At 35.4% G+C, this 14,010-nt stretch overlaps 1 protein-coding gene across 1 annotated transcript in view; it reads right to left on the minus strand.

Annotated features, from left to right (window-relative positions):
• Positions 1–13,222, minus strand: part of Tie (Tie-like receptor tyrosine kinase) — a 29,863-nt gene extending 16,641 nt beyond the window's left edge. Inside the window, 4 exon segments of the mRNA XM_018008021.2 lie at positions 380–439; positions 442–508; positions 510–1,102; positions 12,178–13,222. Of these exon segments, the coding sequence (XP_017863510.2) occupies positions 380–439; positions 442–508; positions 510–716 (334 nt within the window). The 5' untranslated portion in view covers positions 717–1,102; positions 12,178–13,222.
• Between the last annotated feature and the right edge of the window lie 788 nt (positions 13,223–14,010).

The following is a 14,010-nucleotide window of genomic DNA, read 5'->3' on the forward strand; positions in this document are numbered from 1 at the left end:
GACGACGTTTTCTGTCTAACAACAACAAGGAAAGATTAGCCAATGCAAGTTGCTGTTGTTGTTGCTGTTGCCTCTTCTGCTGGCCAATTGTTTAGTGTTTTTTTTTTTTTTTTTTTTTTTTTTTTTTTGGATCGCTGTTTTATGTCTGGCAGCCAACTGGGACTGTTGGCCAAGCTGCGTTGCGGTTGTTTTGCTGTTGTTGCTGGCTGTTGCTGCTGGCAGTTGGTCAATAATTGGCATAGATTTATTTCGGCTCGTTTTGGCCAATTTTCCCAAATGCGAGCGCATAATTTTTCCGCCGTGTTTTCTGTTGTTGTGTGCCAAAGGGGCGCAGCTGATCTATTGTCTATCTACGTATGTGCAATATAGGAAAACTTACCCACATCTCCGGCGCTCAAAATTTCTGCTGAATTGCCTGGCATTTGGCTTTCGCTGCCAGCAATTGTTGCTGTTGCTGCTGCTGCCGCCGCTGCTGTAGCTGCTGCTGTTGCTGCTTCTGCTGTTGCTGTTACATTGTCTTGTTGCACGTCTGCCCCCCGCTGCTGTCTAATTGCACCATTAGTTGCACTCGTTTGCGTTTCGCTGGCTGTTGACGCTGTTGTTGCTGCCTCTGCTTGCAACAGCAATGACAATGCCACTAGCAGCAGCAGCAGCAGCATGTACGATCCACGACGCCAAAATGATTCATTGCTTCGATGAATTTCCATCAACGACATCGTTAGCGAAGCATATACCAAAAAAAAAAAAACTAAATTATATCTATATATATGTTTTTCTTATATACGTTGCACGTTGCACGCTGCACTGTTGCCTGTTGCTCCGTTTTAGGCTTGGATTTGGTTTGGCTATTGCTTTTGCTTTTGCTTTTGCTGATTTTCTATCTAGTTTCTATTGTTCGTTTGCACACTTTTCCACAATTGTTTGCCGAAGCTGCGTTGCAATGTGTGCGTCTTGCGGTTGCTGTGGCAGCTGCAGTTGCAGTAACTGCTGCCTCTTCCTTCTGCTTCTGCTGCTGTTGTTGTTGCGTGCAATAATTCAAGTCTTGCTGGCGACTTATCTGTGCTGCTGCCTTGGGAAATCGTACGCCTTGCTGCTGCTGTTGCTGCAAATAGTCGGAAATAGAAAGAAAAGCGAATATCAAATTAGTGAAATTCAAGAGATTTGCAATACTCCACTTAACTAGCCGTTAGACGCTAGAAAGCACGCCATGCTAATCATATTTTAAGACTTGCCCACACACACACACATAAGTATATAGCAGCTGGAGATTTCAACAGAATATGGATAAGTGGGCATACGAGCTTAGCCCAATTTTCAGAAACTCAATTACTGTTTATCACGCGTGCTTACACTATATATTATTAAGGATTGCAGAAGATTGGATTAAGATAAGTGGCGCTATTTGTATTAAATACCACAAACAAGTAAAGCTGCCACAGTTTTAATGCTGCTGCGGCTATTCATTTTGTCCTAGTACTGATGCCACTCTTTTCGCTATTGCTGCATAACATAATCTACTACTATAATACTATACTACTACTACCAATTCTTATTCTCATATATATATTCAGTTGTATCTACTGATATTGTTGCATAGTAGACTATCAATATTTCGCATTAGAAATACACTTTTATACTCTACTCCCATTTCAGCTTCAGCTACTAATCTTTTCTATGCTACTCCTATTTTAGCTTCAGCTACTAATCTTTTCCATTCTACTCCTATTTGATCTTCATTTACTACTCTTTCACAACCTACTCCTATTTCATCTTCAACTACTACTATTTCATAATCTACTCCTATTTTATCTTCAACTGCTAACTTTTTCTTTTCTACTCCTATTCTTCATCAACTTCAACTACTACTATTTTATAATCATCTCCTATTTAATTTTCAACTACTATTCCTTCATAGGTTACTCCTATCTCATCTTCAACTACTACTCCTTTATATTCTACTCCTACTTTATCGTCAGCTAATAATCTTTTCTATACTATTCCTAATTCATCATTAAGTACTACTCTCTTATGTTCTACTCCCATTTCATCTTCAGCTACTACACTTTTATATTCTACCCCTATTTCAATTTCAAGTCCCACTTGAGCTCTGGCTCACCTTCTAGCTCGACTATTTCCAACTAAAAATTGCACTACAAAGCAAAAGAAGTAGAGCATACCATTCATATTGTTATTGATGAGAAGTCAAACTCTAACCGAAGACAACTATTAAAATTAGCTAATTTAAACGAAACCAAGTCAATGTCTACATTAGCTAAATACTATAGTTTATAGCTTTAGACATCATTTCCCAACTGGCGTTGAACAAGATGTGGAAATTCAGATATATTCACATATCTATACGTATATAAAGTATATATGGTAGTCAGCCTAGTTGCAGTTAACGCACAGACCGTCTCAATGCTGTCTCAGTTGCCTTGTCTGCGAGCGATACGCGGCGACCCATTGGCCATCGGAGCGTGGCATATGAACACATCATTATAAGTCACATTAAGTAAGAGTGATAACTGAGGTCGGCTCAATAAAACATAAAAATAAAGAAACAAATTCAAAATAACAAACAGAAAAACACGCATACGCCCAGTTGTGCATGGCGCCTGACAGTTGCTGCGGCATTAAATAGGCATAAGCCACTATATGCATATATATAAATATATATATATATGTATATATATATATATACTATATGTATAAAAGCAAATCGTTTGGCTTATGGCAATGTGTGTCATTGCCTGTCGAGAAATCAATTAAAAGGCAACAGCAACAAATTGTTTGACTTGCGCAAAATTACGTTGGCAAATTTCACTTTGGTTTTTTCTTTCCTCCTTTTTTTTTATTTATTTGATTACAATTTTTCGTTCATAAAATGCAGTTTGCTGGCAGCCACGCCCCAATTTGCGTAATGCGTAAAGCCAAAATATTTGATAGCCATCAATATACATATTTTTATATGACAATCTATTTCAATTGTCATGCTGATGCGCAGCAGCACCAAAAGCAGAAGAAGCCAAAGCCAAAGCCAAAGCAAAAGCCAAGACTCATTAGCATTAGCATTGCCTACCTCGAATTATGTGGCATTTCTATCTATGGCCACGACGCTTACATTAATCAAAAGCCTTTCACAGCCCCGGCGAAAAGCAGAACCCAAAGTTCAATGTACGCCCATAATGACAACGATTTTTAGTGCCTACTCCAAAGTGGCTGGCGAATGATTAATCGTAGTATAGAATTAGTATAGAAACAGATAAGAGGCTCAAGCAGGATGCTGGCTAGCAAAAGACAGAGATTTGCATGACAGACGAACCAAAGCGCACACAGTCCCAACATCTCCCTAATTATAATAGCCAGCATATCATATTTTTGCTGCGTATATGAGGGGTATTATTAAATTTCAAATTATTTTTGTTTTTTCTTTTTGCCCATTAAAATATGAAAAGAAGAAGATGATGTGTACATAGTATATGGATAAATCTGTATAAATACATATATACATATATTCGCAGTTTAATTATAAGAAAGCCAAAGCTATTTTTTTACATGCTTAGCTTCTTAGGATACCCTGTAGATTTTGAAGAGCGCCTTGATATGGGCTATATAAGGGGCGGCAAGAGGAATATAAAAGTTCTCTTTGGATTTAATAATGATTTATAAAGCAAGCTGCTGAAGGTATATAGGAACCAATGAAGCTATTTACTGCCTTTACTATAAAATTTTATAAGCTAAAAACGTTCAAATTTTAATGAAAAGCATAAATCTTTGATAGAGTGAGCTTTTCCAAATAAGTTTATAAACTTATAAAAGTATTAAATATAATAATATATTTATTTTAAATTATATATTTTTGAGATAGTTCAATCGAAATAAAAATATTTATAAAAAATAATTATTTAAAAATCTATTATAAAAAATATTCTTTAATATAACATAGTATTAGACTTATTTATATTCTTTAAAAAAAAAAAAAAAAAAAAAAAAAAAAAAAAAATTTAATCGTTTTCTACATAAATCGCTTTCACATACAGGGCATCTTATAGTCTATCAAAAATATCTATCATGTTACTTGCTTAATTTACTGCTGATTTTTTTTTTTTCCTAATTTTTTTACTGATTCTTAATTTGTTTATAACATCAGCGTTCTAAACTTAAAAACATGCGCGCAATAAGTTTACAACGAACACGGACCCAAAATGCGAAGCTCCGCGTTGTGGCTTAGACAAATTATATATATAATTTTTTTTTTTTTTTTTTTTTTTGGTCTGCTTGAACTGTTGGGCAATGGCAGCGGCTGCCTTTGAATGGCAGCTGAAAAACATGGCAGATCGAAGCTCAATCAACGTCAAGAGCGAACAGAACAAATCTGAAGTGCCCGACAATTGGATGACTTTGAATTTGAAGTAATTTGATTGTTTGCCTGATTAAGTGCGCACTGGGAAAGAATCAGTTGAGAGCCAGCAAAGGCAAAAACTTATGACAAACTCAACGCAAAAAACGCAAAAAACGCAAAAAAAACGCCCACGTCGCGCTGCAAAGGTATTTCACATCTGAGCATTTTTGTTCACTGTTGTTTTGTGTTTATCTGCTTAAATAGTCGGTTTTATCAGAAATCAGCTTTCGTCTGAAACAATGGGCCGCAGCTGATTAAACATGCGAGATCGTGAAGGAGAGAAAAGAGCACTGAAATGTTTATTTAATATCAATACAATTTGATCAGTCAAAAAAAAATAATAATAATAATAATAGTGATATCTAAACAAATGGCAAATGTAAACAAGCTGTTGTAATCCCCTGGGAATAAATAAATAAATATCAAAATCAACTGAGCTGCAGCACCTTGAGGCTGACTCTGTCGCCCATAAATTCAGTCAGCTGCAACTGTTATCGATCGACTATGCTAGAAATTAATCTGAGCCATAAGCATTATAAATAACGAACAAACAAGACATGACAAACCATTAAGTTGAATCGACAGTAATTAATCCATTTATAAGCTAAATAAGCTAGCTTAGCTTTCAAAACTTGTACCGATCAAATTTCTCGAAACAACAAAATTTAGTCGCATCTCTCACTTAATTGTGGAAAGCCCGACAGCTACTAGTCACATAAGAGATTAATTATAGAAATATATACAAGTATATAGGTGTGTATATATAGCTAGCTGGCATATCTAATGGCGCCGACAATAGCTTGGCTGCTTCCTCGATGCCGACTTATTACAAAATATAGTTATTAAGCTCATAAGCACATGCGCAATTAGAAGAATATGCTAATAATTCTATAGACAAGTATACACAATATATGCATGCATATAGTATATGGTATAACACGAATCACAATTTGCCAGCCATGAAGGTGAAGCGCAGTAGCAAAGGTTGTTTTTTTTTTTTTGAGTTTAATTTCGATTGTTTTGAATTTCAAGCCACGCATGGCATATTCGACATCAGATGTCGTCAACTTCCTTTTTGTACGTAATAAAATAATTATGAAGAACAAATATTAACACACACAGGCCCAACTTAATAATACAAATAATGCATAAATTCACCCGACTCAGAGAGGGAGAGAGGGAGAGAGAGAGAGGGAGAGATAGAGACAGAGCGGGGGCTTCACTGTACTTCAAGTATCCGCTGCTGCCGCTCGCTGATCGTGCATTCAAATCGACCCTGAACCGAGCCGCAGCGCACGTAAGAATGCTCCAAGTTCCATTGTTATGTTTGCCCCCATGGAGAGCTATAATTTGTATCGGATATTTACACGTATCATTCTAATGAAATTCACACACACACACACACTCACACATGAATCACAGTTGACAAGCACTTTAACATGTTGTAGAAAACAAATTCATTTGTTTAGAAGGGAATTTTTTAGTAACAAATTGCTTTTAAGGCTTACGGCAGAGCTAACACAGACTTTGACATGCTGTTAAGCAGTATGTCATGTGCTGTACGCATATTCTTGTCAAATTTAATGTCAAAATTTGACACATATTTTAATTAACTTTTATTTCTGACAGAAATTGTAAGCAAAGTTCTTGTCAAAATTAGTAGAATGACAAACGTGTACGCTATGGGCATGTATAACTTTTTGAATGGATGATTCATCAAACTGCATGTCAAAGTAGATGTCAAAGTGCATGTCAAACTTTACATATTTTTGTTTTATTTCCCATTGCTACAATCATTTAGTTATATATTAATTCCATTTTACTCCTAACATGTACTTTAACCTGCTGTCAAACTGAACTCTTGATCTTGACCCAATTCGGTTAGCTAATCTGCCTGTCAGAATGCGTTACTCATTGATTCTCAGCCAATTTCTTGTTACAGCCAACGTGCACTTGAACATGTTGCTTAACACATAGCCAGCTGTCAATGCGGCTGTTAGCTAATCTGTCTGTCAAACAAGTTGTTATCACAATGTTGAACACAAGTTCACATTTTCCTTTGTTGACAACGGTGTCACACGTTACGTGGTGCACAACAACGTAACGTACATTTCCCCTATTAGTTAACTAGACTTTGCGTTAGATAAAATCTGAACTAGGGGCAAGTAAATAACTAAAACAGATTGAAAACAGTTTGCAGCTATTTTAATTAGGTATTTAGTATGGCTTATGTTTTTCAAAGAGCTCTGATTATTATCGTGTGTGCAAATATGCTTATAAATTCCTCTATATATATATAGATATGACTTGTGAGCTATTGCAGAAAGCAGCAAGTGCTTGTTTAGGGCGCGGCACGTGCAGCTTGAACTAATTAAGCAAATGGCACTGCCAGTCGCAAACAATACTTTAAACTGTTTATAAACATTTTACAGCAGCACCAACAGCTACAGCAAGAGCAACAGCTACAGCAACTGACTCATGCAATGGAGTCTAGAAATTCCACAGAAATTGAAATGAAAACCCACGCAGAGACTCTGGCACACTCACAGCTGGAATGCTTCGCAGATTAGACAAGTGTATTATCGACTCAGCATATAGCATGGGCATGATATAAAAACGGAGGAAAAAGTAAAAAAAAAAAAAAAAACAAAAAAAAAATGCAGCAAACACAGCAATTAAGACAAGCTATTTCGCAGAGCCGCTTAATTTTATATCATAAAATTGACAATGCAAGCTAAACCGTTTTCATTGATATTGATATCCATATTAGATCTGATTTCTATATTTTGTTCTAGAGCATTTGTCACTTTTTTCAGTAGCTCGGCTAAAATGGATATCTAGCTGAAGTTCTAGCTTGAGCACATATTGGAATCAAAGCTCTCAATCTTATCATCAAACACCCAGTCAGGTATATCCCAATTTAGCACTCATGAAACCTTCTTTCATCCTTCACAATAATCTCATAGAAGTAAAACTCGCCATTTTTCAGGAGATCAGAGGAACAGTGCCAGCCAGGCACTCCCCTCCTTACAGCCTCATAATAAACGTTTATCATTATCTTATCATCATCTTATCATCTATCTCATCATCTCAATATCGGAAACTTTTTAAGCCAACCTCGCATCAGTTTTTATAAATCAGTTATAATACCGCACTTGCACTTTATCGCTTTGCCATTTGGCCATTATCGCTGTTAGCCCAGTTAGCTAGTCGCATCCCGTTTCAATTGCTTTGCATTTGACTTAATGACTCGCTGGCACGTTAACTCTCTCGCGATATTTTTTTTCCACCTTTCAGACAAATTGCAGTCGATTAATTTGCAATGCTTTTTTTTCAGCCGTTGCACAAGTCCGGCTTGTGCAAAAGTGTGGAAAGTGCAGTTTGCATTGCCGTTATTGTTAACACACAAAACAAAAGTTAAGCTAATGAAAGATGCCGAGAAATTGTTTGGCTTTTGAATCGAATGGCAATTCGAGGAAGAGTTTAAGAGGCTGCAAACTGGTTTTAATTATATTTAACTGTTAGCCAATGCAAACATCGTTGCAATTAACAGGCATTAGCATAGATTAGACTTATAAATAGTCCAACTGAAATTACGATACTCAAAAGTCAAGGCTGCACAGCTATATTGAACCCGGAACTCTACTAAAAATCTAAAGCTAAAGCCTAATCAAGGCACAATTTACAAAAAAAATAAAATAAAAATGATTTCTTACTTCAGTAATTCAATTTTGTTGCTTTAAGTCAAGAGTTCATGAAAAACACTTTCAAAGCATTTCAATGAACACCATAATTATACATAATTAGTAATTTAACGAACTTTGGAAGAATCTTGAAGCTTATGTAAAACCAAAAATATATGAATGAATATGATAATCAAATTTTTGTTTGTACTAAAGCTGACGTCTCAATTAGCTGAAATATTTTCTTGCCTACTCTTGAAAAAATACGTGAAATGCTATTTAGGAGCTGAATTCATAATCTTATCCGCAATCTATGTTTTCAGTAAATTGGTGCTTAGTTTGAATGTTTGAATTTGGCTTAAAAGTCAAAGCAAATTATCGATAATAATCGTTATTAGCAAATTGATTGAGGTTATTGAGAACAAAATAATGAACTTGTTCTGCGAACGCCAAGTGAAATATGAAATTGAAGGAAAAATATAGATATGTATCGGATATAATTACAATAAAAAAATATATATAAACATGTATATGATATATTTACAATATCTAGCTTTATATGTTTATGTATATCGATATTTATATATACAAAGAAACGCTAGGATAGATAATCAGATGAGCTAATCTCTGGCTACTATACCTTGAAATATTATAACTATTTTAATACTATTTTTAATGGAATTTTCCAAATGAACTCAAGTTTTTGTATAAAGTTTGTTTAAGTATGTCTGAGAGTTCGTTTTCACTCAAAAGTTCTGTCCAAATTAAATCATTTTGATTAAGAAAATGTTATAAGGCATACATAGATATGTAATCTCTACTTATTTAACTTGATTATAAATCAATTTTAGTTATTGCCTTAATCATATACAGACTTGGCTGGTGAAAATATAAAAAACTTTCCATATTTTCAACGGAAAAGGCGCGCATGTATATATATATATATAAATATATATTTGAAAATATATGCATACATACATACATAGTAGACATACACATATATTATATATAAGGCATCACAGCTCAAGAGTCAGTTTACTTCACCTTACCAAAAAGCCATCAAAAATTTTCTTTTCATTAAACAACTCTCGTATAACAGCATCGACTCTTCATGTCCCTGAAACTGTTTCACTTTGCAGTTGCTGCTGCAGTTGCTGCTGCTGCTGTTGCATAATAGCAACACGCAGATGCACAGACGCGCAACTAAATGCAACTTAATGCTCCATTGACTGACAACAACAACAACCAACAACCAGCTACAGTGAACAACAAACCACAATTAAGCATCATTGAGATCTGGTGTCCGGTTGCCTTTGCATTGACTGATCCGTTTTAGTGCAGTTAACAATTTTTACTGTTAACAGCTAATAGTTAACCAATTGTTGAAGTCGGATCTCTCTCTCTAGCTCCCACACTCCATCTCCCTGTTGGCCATATCGAATTGCCACCGTTTTTATGGTTATGGCCAAACAACTTTTCAATTTTGTTCACAACGGTTCACACAGTTTCCATTACTAGTTTTACAGTTCACATCTTTGATCATAAATTCATATTTTAGCACTCGTTCGCAGGCATATTGGCTTTTGTGAAACTTGTTGAGATGACAATATGAAGCAATATTATATATGTATAGCCCTATTTTAGTATAAATGGCATAAAGTCTTAAGTTTACCGCTGTGTAGAAGCTATAGACTTGAAATTTGCAATCTATATAAACTTTCCTAGAGATAGTCGACTCGTAAAAATGATAAGATTTATAGCGAGGCATTGAAAACACACAAAATTTGACTAGATCGCCTCTATGAATAAATTGAAAAAATGGCAAATTTAAAGACAACCGAGGAACGTGACAAGTCAAAAAAATAACTATAACTTCCACTATTTTAGAGCTACAATCAATTATATTTACAGGGAATTGAAGTGCTCAAAAGATAAACCCTATATACAATATATAGAAACTTGTTTATTTTTTAAGCCTAGCCGGGTATTTTGCAGTCAGTAGAGACATTCTTACTTATCGCGTTTTCTATGTTCAACAAGTTGCTAACATTTAAATCATTTTTTGTAGGCGTGGCAGCTGCTGAAAACCAATGAGAATGAACCCTAACCTTTGGCTAATACCGAAGTAAATGCTCCAGTTTAGGCGAACAACAACAACAACGACAACAATGGCAACGGCAACTGTTAACAACAAATCGCAGTGGCAAATTAGAATGGCCCAGAAGCGGCTGCAACTGGTCCGTGCAGATCGAGACGGAGGTCAGCCGGAAAACACATGAAAAATGCAGCCGCGAAACGCCATTTAAAAAAATAAAAATGTTGACAGTCATAAAAAAACAAAAACAACAATAACAATATGACAACAACAATAATAATGCAAAACCAGTTCGAGCAACAAGTGCAACTCTGTTTAGTCGTCCACATGCCCAGCTCGCAGCTCGGACATGGACATGGGCCACGCAAAACGCAATCAGTGCCAACCGTGGTTCGAATCCCACATGGCTGAACGCAATTAACATTTAAACAGTTGCACTTTTTTGTAGGTTAAAGAGCAGCCCATTAGAGCCGACGATTATCTCTGTCTGTGTTTTGAGCCAAAAACTAGACTGAACTTGATGCACTTGGGGCGTAATACTTTTTGCAATTGCATATTGATCATCTGAAGTAATTAGTGCTGAATTTGTTAAGGTATAAAGGGAGCGAATGCAGAACTAGAGTAAGTTCACAATAAAAGTAAAAGAAGACTTGTTGAATATAATATAAAAATTTAAAGAAAATAAAAATAAAATAAAGAAGTATAAGAGCTAAAATCTCATGCTGATGATAAGATAAGATAATAAGATAAAATATTAAAGAAAGAAAAGAAAAAGAAAACAAAGAACAAAAATGAATTTATTAAATTAAATTAAATTAAAATTTTTTATAAAAATTTATCCAACTACAATCTTAAGCATTTTACGATAATATTTATAGCCACATATCATAATCACAGGCATGCCCTTAATCAAAAGCTCATCATTTTATTTCTATATCCCATAGAGCACTTGTCTAATAAATTAAGTATATCTATTACACTTTACGTATATGCATGTAACAACTAGAAAATACTATATATAAATAAATAAATATATATTCTCTACTTATAAAATATTCAAGTCATCTCATATGATGGAATTTAAGCGCTAGTTTAACAAATTGCCTTGACAACTTGATTAAGTGTAAGTTTAGCAAACTGTTATAGTAGATATGAGTAGGGTATGTATTATACTAATAATAATTTTGCAGCTAGAATTTATAAATAAATTTTGTATTATACAATTTCATGCTCTAGGTTATTTAAGGAAATACCAAAACAAATATACATATATGTACATATATTCATATGCATATATAAATATTGTTCAGATTATTAGTTTGTTTTAGAGCTTGGAACTCTATAATATTCATATGGCTGCCTACATGGAAATAATAGTGATGCCATTCCCAAACTTTAAATATTGATAAAATAGCTATATATATTTCAGTAAATTTCTAGTATTGGGACTATTTTATTATCTTTATATTTCATTTTGCATAAAAATTCTATATAAATTTCTGTAAATTTCTAGTACATCTTACACCACTGTGCAACTGTCTGCGTTTTTACAGTTGGTTTTTCTCGAAACCTTTTTCTATGGCCACTCTGTGCCATTCGTGTTGTTGCTGTTGTTGTTGTTGTTGCGGTTGTTTTTTCCTATTCGAGTGCTTGGCTCATTGATGACTGTTTGCATTTTGCACTCCCGTTTTAAAGTTCAAAGGTGCCCCGTCTTTGATTTTTTTTTTTTTTTTTTTTGTGTTCACTTTTTTGTTTTTTTGGGCTTTCTGCTTGGCGTGAGAACCAAAAAGCCAAAAACACAAAAAAAAAAACAAAACTAAGCCTCACACAGTTTTTTTTTTGCGGTTAGCCAGATACAGATACATGTGTGCCGATAGAGTTGCAGAGACAGGTACAGCAGCCACTCGATAATATATACATATGTATGTGTGTATGCATATGCATGTCAGTTAGATAATGGATTTACGATCCATAAAAATTGATTGTTGTTAACTTACTTTAGCGGCCATTTGTGACTGCGCAAAAGGTGTTCAAAACAGAGCCGCAGCCGAAGTGCAGCCGCATTTCGGGAATCGAATCGCCAGTCCGCCAGCTGTTCAGCAGTTCGGTTTGATTAGAACTTCTCGATGTTCTGTTTCTTTTGTTTTTTTCTGGTTTGTTTGTTTTCTTTTTGCCTTGCTGCTTTGAATACTACGCCGAGCTTTCGAGCTAGTCCAAGCGGAAGCGGGATGGCAATAGTGGGTAGTACGACGATAGTATGAGACACGACGTGAGCGAAGATTTAATGAAAGAAGACTGAACTATAGCAACAAAATTTGCATGTTTCATACATATATATAACTCGAATTTTATATAATATTTGTATCATATATATATATTTGTAACTTTTGCAAAAAAATATATATATTTTTACATCGTATCACTCTTCACTTGGCTTGATTTGAATCTCGTTTCGTTTCGTTTCATGTATTTATTTATTTATTTATGCAGTTGACCCGCTTTAAAGCTTTGCCCGAAAAGTAACAAAAACAAAATCGCAGCAATAACAACAGCTGTTTGTTGTTGTTGTCGTTGTTGTTGACTTTGTATCTCGTTGTTCTTGTTGTTGTTGCTGTTGTTAAATTCTTTTCAACTCTTTAGCTGTTTTGCATATATTTTTCTTGTTGCACTTGTTTATTTTGTTGTCGCTTTTCAGACACACCAATACCAACACTATCACATAAACGCATACACACACAAACACTCACTAGCGCAACTCTTGGCTAAAATATTTTCATGAATTTTGTGAAATTTTTCAGTTGCGCGCGCGCGTTTAGCACCCACGAATTGTTATTGCCGCACTCTTCGCGCCCACTGCCTTGGCGCGCTCTCTCTATCTCTCTCTTTCTCTGTCTTTCTATCGGCCGCTACCGTTCGCACTCGTTGCGCTGGCGTTTGCTTAGGTGGGAGGGGCGGGCGTACAAAACTAAGCAGCGCACGTTCCACGTTTTTCCAACTGTTGGCCACAAGCTGCGCGTGTCGACTGAGCGCCGAAGCAGGTGCGCCCTCGGTGCTGCGCTTTGCACTGAGCTTTTGAGCGGAGCTTTAAAGCTTGTGCATTGTCGTGCTCATTTGAATAGCTTTGGGCCTTGGCCGCAGAGCGCCATCTAGCGAGTTTTTATTTCCTCGACAGCTTTCGATCAGTTGGGTGGCAAAATAAATAAATAGGGCTGGTTCAACGGACAAAACGGAATTCTATTAATTCACATGTTGCTGCTTATCAAATTTTGGTTAATTAATGAAGTAAATATTAAGAACGAATCGTAAAGAAATTAATATTGGGCAACGAAAACGGCTCTGTATTTGCAAAGTTCTTAAAATAGTTTGTCTCTTTCTGCATTTCGTTTTGTGCCGGCACCTTCGGGCTGCTTCTAAGCTTTGCTTCTCCTTAAGGGCAGCCGTAGCAATCTTGTTCTCCTTCTCTTCTATGACTCCTGCTATTGCTCATTCAGCTACTACCACTTCTATATTTCTCAGCTCAAGAATAACTAACATTCTAATTCTCATTTCTCTTCTGTTTGCTTTTCCTTTAACTTCTCTCTTAAGTAGTCAGCTCTGCCCTCTACTTGATATCCCGTCAAGTCTATTCATTCTGAGCAACTAAATTAAAGAAGAGATGTCTTTCAGAATAGCTCAAGAGCTTACATAAACTCATGAGAATTGCGTAGTAGGGCATACTTGAATTGCAACATTTTTTGAGGTAAGCGTTATGTAAACTTAACCTTTGGTTTAGATGAAAATAAATTACTACATAGGATTACAATAGTTTTATATATGTATATGATTTCAAA

Source organism: Drosophila arizonae, chromosome 4, assembly GCF_054131065.1.
Source record: "Drosophila arizonae isolate 15081-1271.41 chromosome 4, UAZ_ARI_1.0, whole genome shotgun sequence".
NCBI classification, from domain to species: Eukaryota; Metazoa; Arthropoda; class Insecta; order Diptera; family Drosophilidae; genus Drosophila; species Drosophila arizonae.